We start from the raw sequence: 22630 nt of genomic DNA on the forward strand, positions 1-22630 counted from the left end.
TGAAGCCGACCGCACCATTATGTCATCACCTCGTCCATTCAGGGCTTTTTTGGTGCGTACCACCAGGCCTGGAAAACAACTGTAGGGAAAACACTGTATACATATTAGAGAATGTGCAGTGTAGGTATTTGGCTTGATAGATGTTTCTTGATAGATACAAGAACAGCTTCTTCCCACAGGCTGTCACTCCGATGAATACTTAAACCAGGCACACAGTGTCAGAGACAATCCCTTTGCAATAAACCTGTCACACTGAACACTCACTGTACATACAAATTCTAAATTATATATTTGGAGGCTAAACAGTTTTTAACATATTGTCATTGTCAATATAAATCAGAACACGGTGTATATACTGTACATTATACAGACGTGGACAAATTTGTTGGTGCCCTTACAGCTCATTGAAACAATGCTTCATTCCACCTGAAAAGTGATGAAATTAAAAGCAATTTTCTCATGTATACCTTCATGCCCCTGGTATGGTAGAGTAAAGCAAAGAAACTGTGAATAGAGATCAATTATTGCTAAAGACACCAATTAAATTCTAAAATGGCCTGGACATATTTGTTGGTACCCCTTAGAAAAGATTATAAATAATTGGATTATAGTGATATTTCAAACTAACTGTTTTCTTTAATTGTTATCACACACGTCTTCAATCTTACAATCAGTCATTCAGCCTATTTAAATGGAGAAAAGTAGTCACGCTGCTGTTTGGTATCATCGTGTGTAAATCAGTGTTTGATCGCGCCATCCGTCGCTTTTTGAGTGACGGTGGGCTTTAGGGAAGAAGACCCAGGAGGATTCCACTTTTGAAACATAAACATAAAAATGCCAGACTGGAATTTGCTAAAATGCATATTGACAAGCCACAATGCTTCTGGGAGAATGTGGTTTGGACAGGTGAGTTCAAACTGGAGCTTTTTGGCAGGCTTGTGTTCACGGATAAAAAAATTAAGCTTTCAAAGAAAAGACCACCATACCGACTGTGAAACATGAAGGAGGCTTGGTTATGTTTTGGGGCTGCTTTGCTGCGTCTGGCACAGGGTGCCCTGAATCTGTGCAGGGCACAATGAAATCTAAAGGCCATCAATGCATTCTGGAGTGATACGTACCGCCCAGTGTCAGAAAGCTCTGTCTCAGTCGCTGGTCATTGGTCCTCCAACAGGATAATGACCCAAAACAGACAGCTAAAAGCACCCAAGAATGGCTAAGAACAAAACATTGGACTATTCTGAAGTGGCCCTCTAGGATCCCCGATCTGAATCCTATCGAACATCTATGGGAAGAGCTGAAACATGCAGTCTGGAGAAGGCACCCTTCAAACCTGACACAGCTAGAGCAGTTTGCTCAGGAAGAGTGGGCAAAACTACCTGTTGACAGGTGCAGAAGTCTCATTGAGAGCTACAGAAATCACTTGATTGCAGTGATTGCCTCTTAAGGTTGTGCAACAAAATATTAGGTTAAGTATCCCATAATTTTTGTCCATTCCAGAAAATTGCTTTCAATTTCATCACTTTTTCAGTCGGAATGAAGCATTGTTTCAATGAACTGTAAGGGTACCAATAAACTTGTCCACGTCTGTATATATCATTATGTCATATCCGCCTACCTCATGTATTTAAAGTAACCTGTTAATTATTCCATATTTATTCCACCATCTTTGCACTCTGCACCATTACACTATTGCCTTCGTGCTACAACTTTGTGTGTGTGTGTGTGTGTGCGTGTGCGTGTGCGTGCGTGCGTGCGTGCAAAATAGTTAAATGTTTATGCTTAGCTCGTTGTCCATGTTCGTACATTGAGAGTGGGGGGAGCCCAAACCCAAGTCAAATTCCTCGTATGTATGTGAACATACTTGGCGAATAAAGCTGATTCTGATTGTGTTCCAGTCTCTTACTCATCCCAGACATAATCTTTGATAATTAATTTGTTATAAGTGCAACAAGATATTTGCGATTCAAAGCCACCCTGACATCTCTATAAATGGATATAGTCACCCTCCCCATTGTTGCTGTTAAAACGAATAGTACCTTAAACAGTTGTAATACAAGTGAAAACTTGGAAAAGTAGCAGTCCATAAGATCATCTGTGTTGCGTGAACTACAATGCAGAATTCCCTTCGAAACCACAGTGTTTTATTTTTTTCAACATCTGGGTTTACCCTCTTATGGTCGAATATATATATATATATTTTTTTTGAAACCTTGCCTTCTTCTGATTTGATATGGGTTTTTGTTCTTGGTCACTTAAAATGTGGTGGATATTTTTTTTTTAATAATTTTTTTTGTACACTCTATCAAGTAACTCTATCACTATTTATCAATATTACATATTCACCACGTCTACCTTCTTGCGTGTCCCTGCTCTTGTAGATCTTGTGTACCTTCCGCTTCATGTTAAATCTCACTCGAGCTATACCTAACTGATGGCATCATAATAGACCGTGTAACTTACAGATCACCACCATCAATCAATCAAATGTGCATTTACAATTAAAAAACATTGTGCAACTTGAATGCAAGCTCTGAAATAGGTGTTTTTTTAAATGCCTAGACCAGGGGTCGGGAACCTTTTTGGCTGGGAGAGCCATAAAAGCCAAATATTTCTAAATGTATTTCCTTGTGAGCCATATAATATTTAATAAAATTGAATGCAACTTAATGCGTGCATTTTTTAAGTAAGGCATACATTTTTAACGTATAACACATCTGAGTACTTAAAAAAGCGCTATATATAATGCATTTCACTTTATTCTTCTTAATAATTTTGTATACTGTAGCTAACCAATAATTAATGAAATACTTTTTACCATTAATGCGACTTCTGGTGCTGCATGGTTTTGCTGATGGCCTTGTAGTCTGGTTCATACGTCGTGAGGTTATGCTTCATGCTGCGTTGAGGCTTCCATCAGTTAAACGTGAGCGTAGCTTGCTCTTAATGTTTCTCAGATGCGAGAAAGACGGCTCACATGCGTATGTAGAACCAAACATGGTCAATACGGCAATACTCACATGCTGCATTGTGTGGTATGTGACGGGAAGCTTGTTCCAAGTTTTAAGAATCAGTTGGTCCTCAGGTTCAAGTTCAAGAGATTATTTGTCACATACATATCAAAGCTTTTTCCATTTCTGTCCACTTGTGTTCAGCTGATTGGTCCGACTGGAGGCAGGGAGTTTTCTTAATGTTTGTCTGTCTTACAGAGGGGATCGGCGCACGGGCTCGTAAGCAGCTCAGCAGTGGAACGCCGTTCCTCCTGTGCCCAAGAGGATCATTATTATCCACAATTATTATAATAATCCTCAGTGATATATATATATATATATATATATATATATATATATATATATATATATATATAATTGTGGCCTGTGTGCCGCATATTGAAATGAACAATAAAACTCTCGTCATGTCGGCGCACCACGGCCAGAAAGACTCCATCTCCCTCCCTATAGCCTTACCTACAAGTGGCGCCTGAGCAGAGACCCGGGAGGGGCAGCGCGCCGAGTAAAAGGCGCCCCGCAGTCTTTCTGTGGTCCGCAGCCGGTGCTTGACTACGCCCCTTTGTCAGCCACATTTATATTTTGAATTTTATTTTCAAAATTGTAATTTCTTACCTGTTTTACTTTAAAGTGACAAAGAATAATTATTTATTACTTGTTAATTGTGATGAAAAATCTTCGCTCAAAATTGTCATCGAGCCATATACCGTCATAGAAAGAGCCATAATTGGCTCGCGAGCCATAGGTTCCCGACCTCTGGCCTAGACGGAGGAACTGGCACTGTTGCTCCTTTCAGCAACTAAATTGTCCACTGCCCCCCTGATGTAGTAATCTGTGATGCTGAGCATCAGTTTCTGTGCGCTGGCACTCCAGTTGCTGGCTCTCTATCTGTGTGCTGAAGCTCCTCAAGCCAAGCCAGACAGGCTAGATTATTCCTGGGTCAGCACTATGGGATTAGTCCTGGGGATTATCACGGTCCAGTCAGCGAGACAACAACGATGGGGCTTCTGGGATTAAAGCAAAAAAAATAAACCTTCCAGTCAGACACAGACCACCCAACAGCCTTCGTCCTTTCTTCCAGACTATCTATCCTCGGATGGCTCGCTTCTGCATGAATGGGCTGAAAGGCGCCCATTCATGTCTTATGTTAGGAGACACTTCGGGAATTTAAATGTGACAAATTCTGTTGGACACCAATGATGCTTAAGCAAAGGATGCTACATGTTTGTTTAATTGTGCAGACCAAACTCTTGCAGGGGCATAGCATGGATGCTTTTTCACATAAAAATACAACAATGCTCCCCTTCTAGTAATCCAGAAAACATATGAGCTCAATCATGTCAGGTGTACTACAATGATTTCAGCCTCTACCTTCCTTTATGCCTTTTTACACGGAAATACATTCCCAGAGCTTCTTCGTTGCTACATTGCCACTGCCACAGCTTCCTGGCCATCCAATATAGATTAGAAAAAAAAAGTGACGTCGGATACACTTTCTGTGAATCACGTTTTCACTTTATTGAGCGATGTCATGATGGAACGGAGCATACATTTGTATACATTATTCACTTTCCACAACTTAACCTGTGCACCAGTATACCATGTTAGAACTTGTATTGTGGTTAATTAAAGTGTGTGTGGTGTGTGTGTGTGTGTGTGTGTGTGTGTGTGTGTGTGTGTGTGTGTGTGTGTGTGTGTGTTATATCCTTTGTTGTCTTTCATAATTATCATAACATCAAATTAAGACATCCTCATATTATGATGCAAAATGACTTAATCTGATCTGAAGATATGACCTAAAAGTTCTCCCAATACGAGTTTTGAAATGTTTGAAGGACAGGGCTCGCCAGTAACACGGCTGCCCGGTCACTTTTCGGCAAATGTCACTTTTTTTCCACGTCAATTTGGGTGACTTGTACAAATGGTCCAAACCGATGCGAAGAGTTAGTTATTTTTTGGGTGGATGAGTGTGTGGCAACCCTTTTTAGCTTTTTTATTTTATTATTATTTTTTTTATCCGTCCGAGAGAATGACACCATCCACAATCGATTAACCAGTGGACTCCTAATCTGATATTATGTTAGAACTAGACGCATAGACCATCCAGGTCCACGGGTTTGAAAACACTCCAAAGCGATGCTGCGTTCATGGGTTCGGTAAACTGTAATGCGTGTCGGAAGTGATGCGTTCGAGGAACCCGGAATACCGTCGACTACCACCAAGTATATTTCAGACCTTTTTTCACCGTACATGTGTTTGCATCCCTGTACAGTTAACCAAAATCGAACTAAAAACTAAAACTAGGTGTGAAAAAACATTTTCGTTAAAACTAGACAGAAAAATGGAAACAAACTAAGTACAAAATTATATTTTGTACTTAGAAAACAAACAAAAAAAATATATACTAAAAATGTCTTTCGTTTAAGTTGTTTTTCTAGTCAATTTGGTCAAATTTGTTGACATATAGACATTACAAAAAAACAGTTCTTATCTTTATAGACAGATGGCATTAATAATGACCTCACTTAGATAGCTACTTTTAAATGAAAAAATATAACCTTTGTGTGCCTTTGCTTTGTGAACCTAACGTGACAGTGGGTGCGCTCCTTTTCAGCCAGCGAACCTCCAGGCGAGGGAGGAGCATAGGCTATCTCTTACATAGAGGGGGAAACAGTTTCCAGTGGCAGAAGATGGCAACTTAAACAAAACAACATAACATAAAAACTCTAAAAATGGACAAAAAAAAACAACAACAAAAAACGGCTCATCACCCAGCTAAACTGTGTTCCCTTCGTTCCTACAAAAGAGCCATTCAAAAGAATCTTTCAAGAGAAGTTTGTAATGAAGAGGGACACGGCCATCCCAGGGGGTTATTTTCCAACTGGACGCCTCGATTGATTGTACTTTTTACCAAAACATTTCTATGTAGTTTTATCTCGTGTTTCTCGTGAAAAGGCTGCCTAGACGCGCACAGTTGAAAAAAGAAAATATACCTCTTGTGCAAATACAGAGAAATGCTGCGCGGCTCCGCGCAGACCCCGCACGGACCCCGCACGACTGATGTGGCCAGTGGAGCTGCAACCGTGGATTCAATAGGAAGCAGCACTTACTGCACGCCGCGCCTGTATGCTGCGCCAACACGTCAAGTGGACTTCTATCGTGACACCGTACTACCACGGCTCACGTGTGCGTATTGAACTGTAGGAGGCGTAACGAGTGGTTCGATAACATGCCGTGTACCGTTGCATCCCTAGTGCGTGCACAGCAGAGTGGCAGCACAGTCTGTGGAGTCACATTACACTTATCACAAGTGGAGAGGAGAGAAAGAAGGCTATAGATGCCCTTAGATCAGTTCTACATCGGGACCCGTCTCCCTCCATGCGTAATCTCCATGCGTGATTAGCCCCCCCCCCCCCGTTCGGTGTTACCTGAACACTGGTGTTGTCGTGAGTTTAATAACCGGTGGGAAAAATTCCTCACCGTGGCATCCCTAGACTTTACAAAGCCACTGTTCTGTTTCGACTGAATGACACCGCCATCAGAGGTTTCTTAGTGGACCATAGAAGGATGATTTTCAAATGACAAATACAAAAAACAATCATGTGCCCCGTATTTGTCATTTTTTTTAGGACCACGCTGGGCGAATGAGTGATTGATGCCAACTTCGCTCCTTAAGGTAAGCTGCTTGTATGAGTGTTTTCCATTTTGTTTTTAAAACGAGTAGCTTTAGAAGCATTTTCTTCCAAAAATGAGCGTGTGGGATTAGAATTGAGGGGGATTATAAAACGGACAAAAAGTGGACTCCTGCTCTGCTTTAAAACCGTTGTTTTTTGGGTCAGCCGTCTGTGCGCAAATGCCACGGCTATCGGATGTTGTCTTTGACTAACACCCCTTTTGTTTGTTCCTGTGCCATCAGGGCAGAATGGGTGTGTGTCCCCTGCTCCTGCTGCTCGGTGTCGCCCTCGGGGTCTCGGCTCAGGGTCCAGCCGGCACCACCACAGGTACCAACCACACCAGTGTCATTGAGCAATTTGCACAATGTTGTTCTATATTGCTGTATCCGGGGTTCTTGAGGTGTTAACGTGGTGCTTGAAGTGCTTCAATTTCGTCCTCAGAAATTTAAGTTCTGAATTACCTTGAAAATAGCCCCCTTTGTGCTTTAAGTGCTTGAAAAGATTGATAACCTTTGATATTGATAACCTGTGATATTCCCCCTGGTTTTGTTATTCAAGAAAAGAATACCAGAATCGCTTTTACAACAAAGACTATGCCAGAGAAAGAGAAATTGAATCCAGAATGGTTGTAAATAGACACCTACAATAATATATGACGATGAGATTAATGATAGATATACACCGATCAGCCACAGCATTAAAACCTCCACTAATAACCACTAATATTATGTAGTCTCACAAAAACAGCTCTGACCCGTGGAGGCATGGCCTCCACAAGACCTCTGAAGGTGTCCTGTGGTATCTGGCACCAAGACGTTAGCAGCAGATCCTTAAAGTCCTGGAAGTTGTGAGGTGGGACCCCAATGGATCAGATCGGACACTAACCCCGGCCATCCACATGATCGAGAAGAAAACTTGATTCATAACACCAGTTCCACCTTCTTCCATTGCTCCATGGTCCAGTTCTGACGCTCATGTGCTCATTGTAGCTGCTTTCCTGGTGGACAGGGGTCAGCATGGACCCTCTGACCGATCTGTGGCTACGCAGCCCCTTACGTAGCAAGCTGTGATGCACTGTGTGTTCTGAAACCTTTCTATCATAGCCAGCCTTCTCTCCCCACACGCATCAATGTGCCCGTGGGCTCCCAGAACCCGGTGGTCCTTCCTTGGACCACTTTTAGGAGGTCCTTACCACTGCATACTGGGAACACCCCACAAGACCTGCCGTTTTGGAGATGCTCTGACTCAGTCGTCCAGCCATCACAATTTAACCCTTGTCAAAGTGGCTCAGATCCTTACGCTTGCCAGTTTTCCTGCTTCCAACACATCAACTTCTAGAACTGACTGTTCACTTGCTGCCTAATTTATCTCACCCCTTGACAGGTGTCATTGGAACTAGATGAGACATGTTATTCACTTCACCTGTCAACGGTTTTAATTTTGTGGCTGATCGGTGTATAGATATAATAGCATACACTCATATAAATAATAGACAGTGAGAATAAGATTATATATGTTAATTAATAAAAATCACACTGAAAATGATCTTTGTTTAGTGTGAAATACTTGAAAATGAAAGAATAGTGCTTTAAAAAGTACGTAAAAGGCTTTCATTTTGTAATGCCAAAATGAACCCCGTTTATCTCTCTACTAGTACTATCTATTTTTTATTATGAGTTCAAAATGGTACGTTAAACAATCAAACTGAGGTTTATGACGATGCTTTGCAAAGAACGATAGACCCTTTTCCAAAATACGTCTCAGTTCTAATATTTCACCTCATGTTCCCATTTTTTATTTGGTTATATCTTTTGATTATTATCAAAAGTTTCATAAATGTCATAGTTTTATGCAATGCTTTTATATTAAACATTGTGAATGTATGCCATCAGTTGGGGGCGGTAGAGCATGATTCACATTTAATAAAACTTTACATTTCCTATTAATCTGAGATATTTTTTATGTGTAAGTCAGAGTACATCGGGTCTTGGCCTGTTTCGTGGGAGACTTGGAGATTCTTGCACTCAATCTTCAAACTTAGCTTCAATTAACTGGTCTATGGCAGGCCCAATGCCTGTGTCATTTTAATACAATTGCTGACATTCCTCCCATTAAATTCAGATGACACATCATGACACAGTGACTGCATTCTATAGCACGTCATGCCAAAAAAAGAATGATCCAGTTTGTGTGTGCAAAACATCTCCGGTACGGAGGGGTCAGAATGGAGCCATAGAAACTGAGTTTTCCATGCAGGAAGTTTCTGACTTTGCCTTGTACCACTTTGTTGACATTTTGAACCACGCTGCACTCTGCAGGTGGTTGTCAACAGACATTGCAATTGGTCTGATCTGACTTGACACAAAGTGTCCCTTTTTAGCTTTTTGTCCAGCCAGGTGGTGTTTTTGGGTTTCAATGAGGAATCACTGCCCCTCTCTTCCTCTCAGACCCTGCGATCATCATCATCACCGCGAAGCCCACAGAGCCTCCCGCGGCAGCGCCCTTCCTCAACACCACAGCCGGGGCTCCCACACCCGCTCCGACAGACCCGCCCACCACCACCTCCTCTGCCTCGACGGTCGCCCTGGAGATGACGACGACAACCCCGGCAACATCGCCACCCGCGATAGACGACGGGGCTGTGCCCCCCGCCGGCCCGACTGACGCCCCTCCGACGCCCCTCCCCCCTCCTCCGCTGCCTCCGGCCCCGACAGACGCCCCTGACGGCGCGGCGGACACCCAACCTCCGCCTGTTCCCACCACCACGACGGTGGCTGACAAGGGTGACGGGGGAGGAGAAAATGGGACCGCGGCGACCGCTCCAGACGGCTCTCTGCCGGACACCATCCCAGACGAGGACCACAGCGTGGAAGCAGAGACTACGACGGAACCCAATGTGGAAATCACCCCACCTGGTAAGTGTGTGTGGGAGAGCGTTTCGAGCCTAAATTACTTCTTGTGACACCTCCCCACTGATGAAGGAACACTGTTTAGGCTACACAACCGTAACAGACTACTTTGCAGTCTATTTTGGTCTGACAGACTAGATTCACCCCACCATCAGACTCCCTACCGGCAATTCTAAGGAAATCCGATTTCAGTTTAAACTTTCTATCCCTTCAAACCCTGAATACAGTCAAAGTTTCAGCAACATGATTTATTTGTAAATAACTTTTACAAATCAATTATATGGTATTATGGTTTCAATACTTTTATCCATAACAACACTCATCCATCTCCCGAACTGTGAGGGAGGGATCTATCCATAATGTTCATGTGTTGACTTTTGACTGACAAGTAACAGCCTTGCTCAGGAGCCAACTGCAGGTGATTAATTAAAAAAAAAACAACACTTTATTAATCCCTTGGGGAGAAATTCGGGGGAAAAAATCTCGGTCCGCCTTTAAGTTGTTGCTAGTTTGTCGCTTCCATACAAGAGAGAAAAGACAACATTAGAAACAACATCTTCACATGTCAAAACAATGCGTTAATTAATGGTGGCCCAAAACACAATGGGGGCCGCTTGGCATCGTTTGGTTCTTGCTCCAGTCCTTTATAGAATCGAGTCGTAAACAAACAACACCCTCCAAATGCCAGGACAGAGACAGAGAAAATTATAGAAAAAGAAAAATAATCCCGGCAGCCGAACTTTTAACATTTTAATGAATGTTACTGTGGGGTGTGTGTTGGTGGCTATTCGTGCAAGTAACAAGAATTGTTTCTCTGTCTTTCACAGATGGTGAGAATCCAGGTAAGGCATCATGGCTGTGTCTGTGCTGTTGGTGTTTTCTCCATGTGCATACATATGTTTGTGCCAATTTTTCTGAATATACAGTAGTCAAAAGGCAGTGACGCTTCTCCTCTGTGCCTTGACACAGTTAAGGACGTCAGACAGTGGTAGATGCAGAGTGGTACCGCTATTTGCTATAGTGTTGAATTAACCACAGCAATACCCTTTTTTTTTTTTTTGTGTGTGTGTTCCGCGGTGACCTCATTTTACTGCCTTTAATGCTCATTGGTATGGAAGGTCCAGAACCCCCCCGAGCCCCATCTGAACCTCTCCTCCTATGTGATTGGACTTTAAAGAGGATTTAATGAACTGAGGGGACAATTACCAGTGGACTTGTCCACATTGTGCCAGTTGTGTGATGTGGCAGATGGATCCGCGTTGCATGATGTCCGTTATGTAACCCGAGTGGCTGTTAGTTCAATGGCGTGCTGCCGTTTGTGCATCTCATCCCAGCCACTACTTCTAAACGTTTTCCTGTGCCGAGCTGCGAGCGCGTCTCGATGCCATTAGGGCGGCCGGATATGTCACATTCACATGATGCCCGTCGCCTCTTAATGCCGATGCACTTGTCAATGTATTCATTGTCCAGTTGAGAACAGTGGAAAGTCTATGGGAATTATGCACGAAAATGCAACTTAACCAGACAGCATTCCAAACAACGTTTTGCTGAGAATGCGCATGCGGACCGCACAGTCAAATGATCATTTCAACGAGTACGAGTATCATTTTCTTTATGTTGTCGCGTAGAACAGTGGATTCCAGTTGCCTTCAACGTCATGGACTCGACGACGCCACTTCTGATTCCGACTCGGCTCGTGAAAATGGCAACCGAGATCATCTTCTTTTTTTTTCTTTTTTTTTTTTAATCCGTGACTAAAGTCCCGTTCACGCTCTGGTGAATTTGAGGCCCCGTCAGAAAGACACGGCAGCGAAATGTTTCCAGGACTCTTGCACAAATTGCTCCCATCGGTAACTCATAAGCACAATGAAAAGGTTATCGGTCAAGTTATCGGTCAACCACCGACGCCCACTGGACGCTCCTCCGAGTCATGACTGCTCGGCCCGACGCAATATCTAATAGTGTGTGGTGGCGCGGTCTTTACGCCGTTGTTTCACACTTTGGGTCAAGAGTTTAACCAGGATACCGAAGACATTGTCCCCGGTCGAAGGCGCTTTGTATTCATCAGTCGGGCGAATCCTAATCGGTTTTAGAGGCGGGAGGGTGTCTCTGAATCACCTGCACAAGTTAAACGGCAACGTCCATTTTCGACAGGCCCGCTCTCGATGAAATATTAACACGGGGCGACCGCGCTTGGAACGTCCCTCGCCGGGAGACGCGAGAAGAAAGGCGCAGAGCGGATGCCGCCCCGCAGCCGCACGCGGCAAGGTTTCCGAGTCGAAATTGTATCACGGCTTCAAGGATTTTGGCCGGCGCACAGAGAGGTTTTCTTCCTCGACGCCCAGCCCACCGATATCTGTTACAATGTGTGTCAGGCCGGGGCCATTTCCCTGCTCTCATTTGAGGAAAAAAAATAAAAAATAAGCACGTTAGACTGATTAGGGATTCTAGGAAATGGATCGCACATTTGTACACTGAAAGATAAGGCACGTGGAGTTCTAATAGGACGAAGCACTCTGTCAATCAAAATACCTAGATCTGTATCCGGTCATGGTGTCGAGTTTAGACTGGACTCTTCCTCGCTTACTTGCCAGTTTCTAGGTTGTATTTTTAGCTTCTCCAGCTGCACGGTTCATCCTCGTCGAAACAATGCATGTAAACCCCCACCCCCACCCCACCCCTTCTCCCCCGTCTTCTCTCTCTCTGTCTCTTATGTATTTGAACCAAGAAGACAACCAGGCGGACGAGATGCCCATCATCGCGGTGATGGTGGCCCTGTCCTCCCTGCTGGTCATCATCTTCATCATCATCATCCTCTACATGCTCAGGTCAGGGCAACGTGTTTCCTTTTTTTTTTTTTTTTTCCTTTTTTTTGTTTGTTTTCTCGATGCCGAGCATCAAACAAAGTAGCGCCGCGGGGACATTTTCACGGGCTGTTGCAAAATAAAAGAATCCGGATTCTTAAGCACGTCAATATTTTCACCTTACCACCCGAGGCCAGAGCCCCGCGGTGAAAGGCCTAACTTACCACTGTTACTATGGTTACAGCTGATTGGCATTCTGCAGTGGCGGCGGCGAGGTGTACACATGTATTTATATAGGTGTACGTATGTCTATGTGTGTTGTAGATCCGTCCTCATATCTTTGTGTCGTCATGGACAGGTTTAAGAAGTACAAGCAGGCGGGAAGCCATTCCAACTCCTTCAGACTGACCAACGGCCGGTCGGACGACACAGGTGAAGTCATTTTTTTGTTTGTGCGACCGTCTGCATTTTGTGCTCGTTTCTATCTCCCACATGTATATCATGTTATTTGTTTATTTTAGGGCATATCGGCAAGTGTTTACAGTCGTATAGGGCAGCCGGCTTGATTCAACATGCCACAATGGGCTGTTTCTGATAAGACCGGATTGATCATGTTCTCTTAACTGATAACATTTCTGCTGGCGGAGGCTTTTGTTCGATGTGATTACCTAACCAGCAGAGCTAAAGTTCTGTCCCTCCGCATGTTGTAGCGTGGGATCACGGCGCCCTCTGCTGGCCGTTTCGTTTCCAGAAACTGTAGCGCTTGACTCAATCAATGTCTTCAAAGTTTTTCTTGTTTCTCTCTCTCTCTCTCTCTCTCTCTCTCTCTCTCTCTCTCTCTCTCTCTCTCTCTCTCTCTCTCTCTCTCACAAATCTGCATCCCTGCCTCTCCTCTACCCCTCTGTTACTTCCCTCGTCTTTCCTCCCCGTCTCCCTTCCCTTTCCCGATTGACGTCTCAGAACTCCAGAGTGTGCCGCTATTGGCCCGCTCGCCCAGCACAAACAGGAAGTACCCGCCCCTTCCCGTTGACAAGCTCGAGGAGGAGATGAACCGCCGAATGGCCGACGACAACAAGCTCTTCAGGGAGGAGTTTAACGTATGGCACCTTCTCCAACGTCTCACCTGAAACCTGCATCTCTGCCGCATGGAAAGAATGGAGGAGTTTACTGGATGAATGTTAACGCCCTCATGTCGCCCACTCTTTGTTTTTGGCGTGAAGATGGTTACCGTAGTTTAAAATAAGTACAACTTCCCCACCCAATTTGGTCGTACAGTCAAGACATTTGCAATTCAAGGAGGTTCGCATCACAGCGCAGTCCTACATATGCATCACGGTCGAAGAATGAATGAGAGCGTCTTGAAAACGGGGGAACTCCGAGGACTGAAGGTCTGTTGTTTGTCAATCTGTTTCCAGGCGCTGCCAGTGTGTCCCATCCAGCCGTCATGTGATGCAGCCTCCAAGGAAGAGAACAAGGAGAAGAATCGATATGTCAACATCCTGCCATGTGAGTGACCACACATCGCAAACGCCCGAAAGCTTGTGAAGCACTAAGTTTTATTAATTAATTAATTTATTTATTTTTTCAAAAGCTGCATCGCTGTTTTAATTACTGAAGCTGATTTCAGAAGGTTACGCAGAATAGGATAACAAGGCCAATAAGTGTTTTTATTTTTTAATATGAAGCTCTAATACGACTCGAACAGCCTCCCGTTATCTCGAGACGTTATAGTGAAAAAACAGCCGGAGGTTGCTGTTGCTGTGGCTTTTTTTCTACTTCTTCGTTTCCTGTGTTTGCATCTTGACATCATGAATGCTTTGAATGGGGTCTCATTAATTAAACGATTAAAATTCCTCTCCCACGCTCTGCCCTTTCAGACGATCACTCCAGGGTGCATCTGTCATCCCTGGAAGGAGTCCCTGACTCGGACTTTATCAACGCCTCTTTCATAAATGTTAGTACGGGCTATGTTTTTATCCTACAAAATACTATGTGCGGGGTTCTTACCAGGTCCTTGGGTTGCTTGAAGTGCTTGAATTTCGTCCTTAGAAATTGCTGGAAATGCTGGAATATCTAGAAAATAGCCCCTTTTTGTGCGGAAGTGCTTGAAAAGTCCTTGAAAAACAAATACGTGATTGATGAAAACCTGTGATATTCCCCCTGGTTTTGGGGGATTTTCTAGAATTGTTTTATCAACATAGGTTATACCAGTGAAATGTAAATTTTATTAATAAAGATTGTGCTTAAAAAGTACTTGAATTAACATAATGAACCTGGTATAACTACTATATTGTGTGACTGAAAAGTGCCCCCGTGTCAAACTGTCCTGACTTTTTTGTTTTGTTTTCACAGGGTTACCAAGAGAAAAATAAGTTTATCGCAGCTCAAGGTAAAAAACATCGAACATAAGCGCCCTCATCGTTTGACAGGGCTCGATTTTTACAGGTCACACACATTTCCCCTCACTCTCTCTCCTCTCATCAACCTTCATCTTCTCAGGGCCGAAGGAGGAAACGGTGAACGACTACTGGAGGATGATATGGGAGCAGAACACGGCCACCATCGTCATGGTGACAAACTTAAAGGAGAGAAAAGAGGTAGACTTGGATGAAGACTGTGTTGTATTGTATTATATTATTGTATATTATATCTTATAAAGGAATGTTCATATAAGACGGGGGGGGGGGGGGGGGGGGGGGAAAGGAAACTTCCCCTCATAATAAATGATTGAATGTAAAACCACTATAACATGCATCCCTTTATACTCTAGTTCTAACGCCTCCGGCAGACATGGCCGGAGGCAGCCAGGCCAGAGTTGTCTGTCCATCCCATTCTCGGGAACGCGATATCTCAGGAACAGCCGGAGGGAACTTGAAGCCACCACCTTGAAACTGTGTCGATTGCATGCAGTATATATTCTGTGCTGCCAGGTTGAAGATGTGTGTGAAGCATCCATGTTTTACAGTTTGTAGCCTGGTCTCCACTGCTGTTGTACAGTCTGTGGCACTGTGCCACACAGATATCACTGTGGCAGTGGGCACAAATGAGCGGTTGAAGCCCCCTGTTTTCACACCTGGGTGAGATGATCCAGTGGCTGAAGGAGCTGCCAATCTGCCACAGCTCCTTGTAGAGAGGGGGAGAGGGGATTGCACCAGGTGACAAAGCTCCATCAGCCCTCTGCACTCCCCTGTAAAAATAATCTCTATGTGAAGACAGCATGTTTCTCACTGGAAATGGTTCACCATCAATCTCAATGTAGTGGTAACTTCCATTTTGCCAAAAAATACACTTAATACCTTTTATTAAATCCCTTTAAAGTCTTCACTGCATATATTATATGAGTCTAGGCAGACAAGAATGTAAAATGCAACTTGACGGGTCGACCGCGGCCTACAACCACGACAGAGTAACTGTAGTTCGTCAAATTTCTAGATTTATTGCAGATTGTGGATTTATTTTCAGTAATTCATTTCTGTGCTGCTGTTTTTTGTTTTTTTTTTGTTCCCCCCCCCCCTTCCATTTTTATTTATTTATTTATTTTTTAATCGGACATAACGTGAAGCTGACACTATGGACTAAAACAGGAATTCAAGGCAGTTATGTCGAGTGTATCTGGTTGAGATGTCCACTTTTCTAAGTAGTGACACAGATATACGAGGATAAATAATTGCGGAATTATTGAAGCGTCGCAACTTATTTAGCCAGATAAAGGGTGCCTTCTCTGGCTGTGTTTGGGTGTTTTTTACACCGTCGTCTCATTCTTACGCTTTTGTTTCAGTGTAAGTGTGCCCAGTACTGGCCGGACCAGGGCTGTTGGACCTACGGGAACATCCGCGTGTCTGTAGAAGACATGATGGTCCTGGTGGACTACACCATCCGCAAGTTCTGCATCCAACAGGTAGCAGAAAATGTATGCCATTCTTTAAAAATATCCATTTATTTTGATTTTATTTAGCTTGAGATTTCAGCAATTTTACTGTCCATCTTTGTCAACTACTGCAAATTTTTGGTTTTGGTGTTTAGACTGACCACACCAACTCTGTGTGTGTGTGTGTGTGTGTGTGTGTGTGTGTGTGTGTGTGTGTGTGTGTGTGTGTGTGTGTGTGTGTGTGTGTGTGTGTGTGTGTGTGTGTGTGTGTGTGTGTAAAGGTTTTAGAAACAAAGCAGCTTTTTAAAATTATAAATATTCAATAAAATCTTGTAGTCTGTCTATACTGTGTGTGTATATATATCTGTGTGTGTGTATACATATGTATGTATAAATGTATGTGTGCGTAAATGTGTGTGTTTATTGTACAATCTTTCGGCTTCACTTTTTATTTCATGAGTTATTTCATAGCACAATATATTTCACTTTTGGACATGCCCTTTTCAGGTCTTAATCATTTTTATAATTTTTATTTTTATTATATTTTTTAGGTTAGGCTTCAGTTGACTGTTTTTCAAATTTCCCATATTGCCATTCTCATTTTTCATATTTTTTATTTTATTGCTTTATTATTATATGGCCTATTGCACTTACCCTTCGGGCTGAATAAAGTATCTTTAATATCTATCTATCTAGTAGATGAAGATGTGTGCTCTGAGACTTTATTTTGACAAGTTTGCTCCTTTTCTACAGAGGAAAGAATGTTTAATTGTCGTTCAAGGGAAATTGCAGAATACTCTTATTTTTAGATTCCAATATCAATCACTCAGGTTGACTCCCAATGATCAAAAACTACGGGTAATATAAAAAATAATGGGCAAAAAATACCAACATTTTCTTTGAAGACAAGCATGTTTGCTTAAATAGCTTAGTATGTTATCCCTCCTTGACAACGGCACACAAAGCGGCATGTTGCTTTGGAGATCTGATTTTAATTTCTATATCGTGTCTCCACTAGGTGGGCGACGTGTCCGGGAAGAAGCCCCAGCGGCTCGTCACCCAGTTCCACTTCACCAGCTGGCCTGACTTCGGGGTTCCCTTCACCCCCATCGGCATGCTCAAGTTCCTCAAGAAGGTCAAGACCTGCAACCCCCAGTACGCCGGACCCATCGTGGTCCACTGCAGGTACAGATCACGTCTCTATACCGTGTGTGTGTGTGTGTGTGTGTGTGTGTGTGTGTGTGTGTGTGTGTGTGTGTGTGTGTGTGTGTGTGTGTGTGTGTGTGTGTGTGTGTGTGTGTGTGTGTGTGTGTGTGTGTGTGTGTCAAACTTTAATGTGTGTTCCCCTCCCGTCAGCGCGGGTGTGGGCCGAACGGGTACGTTCATCGTGATCGACGCCATGCTCGATATGATGAACACGGAGAGGAAGGTGGACGTGTTCGGCTTCGTCACCCGCATCAGAGCCCAGCGCTGTCAGATGGTGCAGACCGACGTAAGTCCCATGGACTTAAACACACACAAAGCACTGAAACATTGATGTGTTTTGTTTTTTTTGTCTCTAATTTCTCTCTCCCTCTCTCTCTCTCTGCAGATGCAGTATGTGTTCATCTTCCAGGCCTTGTTGGAGCATTACTTGTATGGAGACACGGAACTGGAGGTGACCTCTCTGGAGTCCCACCTGGCCAAACTCTACGCCCCCTCGCCCGGAGCCGGCTGCGGGGGTCTGGAGGCCGAATTCAAGGTTTGACCATTTGTGTGACGCCTTGAATCTTTTCAAAAACGCATGTATGTATTTTAGTGAGATAATCCATAGGCCAGTGTACACAGCAAAATAAGTAATAGTTTAATTGGTTCTATTTGATCTATTAATTTAGTTTAGTATCGTATTCGACTTTCACAAGAATATGTTGTTGTTTTTTTTCTTTTAGAAACTGACGTCGATCAAAATCCAGAACGACAAGATGAGAACAGGCAACCTGCCTGCCAACATGAAGAAGAACAGAGTCCTCCAGATCATCCCATGTAAGTGTGATTAAATACCACAACGCAAACACATGTGTGAGTTTAACCGCGTCACCGCTTAAGTAAGAGGTGTTGTGCGTAACTATTCCCTGTGTATTCAAGCATCCTCCGCCTCCGCGCTTTCTCTCACAGACGAGTTCAACAGAGTGATCATTCCAGTCAAACGAGGGGAAGAGAACACGGATTATGTCAACGCATCCTTCATTGATGTGAGTGGGGAAAACTATGTTCTAGTTTGCACTGAAGAGCAGAGTGTTTCAATATCAGTAACACGTCTTCGTTGTGGGACTGGTACGGATGTTGAGTCGTGGAAATTTGTACAGAGTTTGGGAAATGTCACAGGAGCTAGACTGTCGATCCCACCCGCGGCCATGCGTTGAGCTATCACAGTAATCATGCAGCCTGTCGCTTCCTCGATTTGGGACACGCAGGGATGAAATTGATAGTGACCTTCTCATCTGAATCTGGGCAAGACAGACAAAGGGCAATTTTCCCAAAAACGGGAGTATGCCTTTAAAAATAAAATGAAAGTTGCGAATTCACTCTTTATTTGTCAATTGTGACACGGTGATGTAATTGAGACGTAATTGAGGCTATATTAAAATGTCTCCTCTTGTCCTTCATTTGTTTTGTATACACCCCCCCCATTAATGCTTCCCTCCTTTCCCGTCCTCTCTCTTTCTCCTTCCTCCCTCCCTCGCAGGGTTACCGGCAGAAGGACTCGTACATGACCAGCCAGGGGCCTCTGCAGCACACCATAGAGGACTTCTGGAGGATGATCTGGGAGTGGCGGAGCTGCTCGATAGTCATGCTCACCGAGCTGGAGGAGAGGGGGCAGGTGTGTGGCGGGAGGAAGGGCGAGGGGAAACGTGCGGCGGGAATCCCACGAGGGAAAGGGAGTGGCACGGAGTCAGGACGGCGGTCCCCCGTAGTCGACTCCCGGTGTTGGGTATCAGGCCGTTAGTATCTGACCAAAATAGAACGCCCGTAACAAATGAGAATTTACTCAATACTCCGCTGCAACACCAGGGGTCCGGTAACATGCTGGAAATGAAAGCACAGACACTCCCTCGCAGTTTCCCAGTGATCTCTCAAACAGGCTCACAATAGATTGTATATATTAAATTGCTTTTGTCCAAATGGTCGAATTCTCCACTATTAATACAATCGCTAGGATGTTGGTTCTTCATTGGCCAACTTAACTTAATCATCCCTAATTCCCCAAGCAGGAAGTTCGTGAAACCGTTATCGCCAGGAAGAGATAATGACCTCGGCGCCAATTTCCTCCTCGTAACTTAATCCTTGATTTGTTTCCTAGCGTTTTGTAATGAGTAACCCGAAAGGAAAGGCATGGTATTGCGACGCGTCAATTTCCTCCTTTTCCGGCCGTGCAGGAAAAATGCGCGCAGTACTGGCCCAGTGACGGAGTCGTGGTCTACGGAGACATCTCCATCGAGCTGAAGAGGGAGGAGGAGAGCGAGAGCTACACTGTGCGGGACCTGCTGGTCACCAACAACAGGGTATTCTATATATAATGCCGGAGCTCGGCCGGAGTTGTGCTACGCATTGACGCGGCGTGATGGAATTTTAATGTTTGTCCCCGTTTCCGCTGCATCCAGGAGAACAAGGCCCGCGCGGTGCGTCAGTTCCACTTCCACGGCTGGCCGGAAGTGGGCATCCCCACCGACGGGAAAGGCATGATCAACATCATTGCCGCCGTGCAGAAGCAGCAGCAGCAGTCGGGGAACCACCCCATCACTGTGCACTGCAGGTCAGACACACACACACACACACACACACACACACACACACACACACACACACACACACACACACACACACACACACACACACACACACACACACACACACACACACATTTCCTCCTTGGCAAAGGGTGAGAATATCTTGCACTATGTAACTGCAAGTGAATATCCTGTTCACTCTGTTGTTTGTTGTCTTCAGTTCAAGACTGATTCCTTCTCCCTGTGCCACACGTTTGAGTGTTTTCACTTCATGCTACAACATGTCAGCCTAGTGATGAGCTTTTGGAGGTGAAAAGTACTTTTCTTGAACATTTTAATAATGTCACATCAAAGGCCACCTCCACTATTTTATTTTATTTTTTTTGCGTTTTCAACCTATGAATGTTGGTGTACAGCACTACCTGCTGCAATACATCGGTTCCACTCTTGACAAATAACTCTGCTTGGCAGTGAGTGACGTAAGGTGAGACTGTGTTGGGAAACCTACACTCTTTCAAATCAATCTGCCTCAGCCCTTTTGAGTGAAAACTATCTACTACATCTCTCGAGCGGTTGCCAGGTGGGTTTTTACACTCTCTGTTATCCACGCCAATGCTGGCTGGTGTCGTTGGTAGGAATCTTCGCTCACCGTCGTGTTGTAAACGCGTGACTTGCAGTGGCCGGACCGCGCCCCTTAGTTTTCAAGCTTCTTGTCAAATGGAGAGGAGGGAGGGGGGGGTTGATATTGGCTGGAGGAGGCCTCCATCCCAGCCCGCGGTAGCCTCGATTTTATCTATGACAAGGAGTACGAAGTACTTCTCTAACCATTTCAGTTGTACGTTTGTGGGAATCCCAGGGCACAAAGTACCATCATCAGGATTTGTTGGCGCTATTTGAGTCGCAGGAAGTCGCCGCTCGGAAGTATTGTTCTCGACTTCCTAGTGACATTTTAACGGCTCTGAGAAGCGCCGCCTCGCACAATGCTGTTTTTCAAACATCCGCGTGAACACGCATGTCTTTGTTTTTTAATTTATCAAAAATGTTCTCTCTGTGTCCATGCAGTGCGGGTGCCGGCCGGACGGGGACCTTCTGTGCACTGAGCACCGTCCTGGAGAGGGTCAAGGCGGAGGGCATCCTGGACGTGTTCCAGACGGTCAAGAGCCTCAGACTGCAGAGACCCCACATGGTGCAGACACTGGTGAGGACTTATTTAAAACTTAAAACCCAGAACCCCCCCCCCGCCCCCATTTTCATTGAATGGTGAAATTTCTCTGTAATTTCTGTTTTAAAGTTTAAGCGGCAAAAGTAATGTTCTCTCGTCAAAACTCCAAACTGGAAAATTCCAAAATGTATATACAATTAAATGCCAATCGCTGTTAAGCCTGAGTTAAACCTTCTATTTCTGATGAATCAAGTGTTATCTTAACTTCTTCCAATTTTAAGAACTGTAATGTTTCATTCTGCCATGTGTTACGCCATTAATAAGACCAGGGATTATATCCATAAAAACAAATTCACAGATGTAATAACCCTAGAATGCATATGAGTGCAAAGGGGTCAGCCTTCCCCCGAACCATTTCAAACATATATTCCATGGTTTCCATGGCATTTTTAAAAGAAGGGGAATTATGTGATTCAAATTCATTTTTATGCATATGATGGATTAGAAATAATTATTTTCTTCCTTTTATTTAAACAATAATGCTCTATTATAATAATAATAATAATAATAATAATAATCGTAATAATCGTATCTTTCAAATATGTAACTAATGCTTTATATATATTTTTTATTGTCATTATTTTTCAAATGTATTGATATGATTTGAATCACCTAAAATTCCAGGAATTCCTTAAGGTGTATTTGAAAATGTGCATGATTTAAATATGAATTAATTGATAGGTACAAACTCAAAACAAAACAAAAATTAAGCCAGGTCATTTTTGACCCTATGCAGTCTAGGGTTCATCTATTCAGAAAGGGACGTTGGAGCAGCGTGTTTAATTTATATCCCTACCTCTGACACGGAGACACAGACAAAGATGTTGCAAACACACCCGTTTATGGTAGAGCGGCAACGTAAAATACAAAGCCGGAAGCGGATGGGCACACGTCACGCCACCCCCATGAAAATAGTAACGCTGTGTTCTGCTGTTCACAGCAGAGTAAGTGACGCAGCTGTTCCCTCTCCGCAGGAGCAGTACGAGTTCTGCTACAAAGTGGTCCAGGAATACATAGATGCCTTTTCCGACTACGCCAACTTCAAGTAGGCTCCGGCTCGTGACGGACGGACACAAAAAAACGTATAGAAACTCACACCCACCCACACACACACACACGTGCACACACGTGCACACACGTTCTCCCATCCGGCGGATTCCTACCTGCTTCACTACGCAATGCAGTGGACTAAACCCGCCGAGAGGAAAGGGGAACCGCGGTCTTGGCACAGAGAAACAAGCTGTCGGAGAGGAAAAATAAAAACTGAAATGCCTTCTTGAATATTTTGTAATATTTGTCTTGTTAATACAGCCCTTCGCCCCGATTTGAACCCCTATTGCTCCTCCCCAATGTATATATACCGCACCCGTTTTGTTTTTTT

General features: G+C 44.0%; 1 protein-coding gene across 1 annotated transcript; it reads left to right on the forward strand.

Annotated features, from left to right (window-relative positions):
- Positions 1-12336: 12336 nt before the first annotated feature.
- ptpra (protein tyrosine phosphatase receptor type A) lies at positions 12337-22298 on the forward strand (the record flags this gene model as incomplete). Its single annotated transcript, XM_080001488.1, has 18 exons — positions 12337-12416; positions 12751-12824; positions 13353-13489; positions 13808-13898; positions 14270-14346; positions 14745-14781; positions 14892-14989; positions 16171-16290; positions 17279-17445; positions 17617-17752; positions 17852-18001; positions 18189-18282; positions 18415-18491; positions 18986-19120; positions 19677-19802; positions 19902-20053; positions 21090-21225; positions 22224-22298. 18 exons carry the CDS (start codon positions 12337-12339, stop codon positions 22296-22298), a joined length of 1962 nt encoding a protein of 653 aa, XP_079857614.1.
- Between the last annotated feature and the right edge of the window lie 332 nt (positions 22299-22630).

The sequence above is a fragment of the Zeus faber genome (genome assembly GCF_960531495.2).
Source record: "Zeus faber genome assembly, chromosome: 5".
Lineage (NCBI taxonomy): Eukaryota > Metazoa > Chordata > Actinopteri > Zeiformes > Zeidae > Zeus > Zeus faber.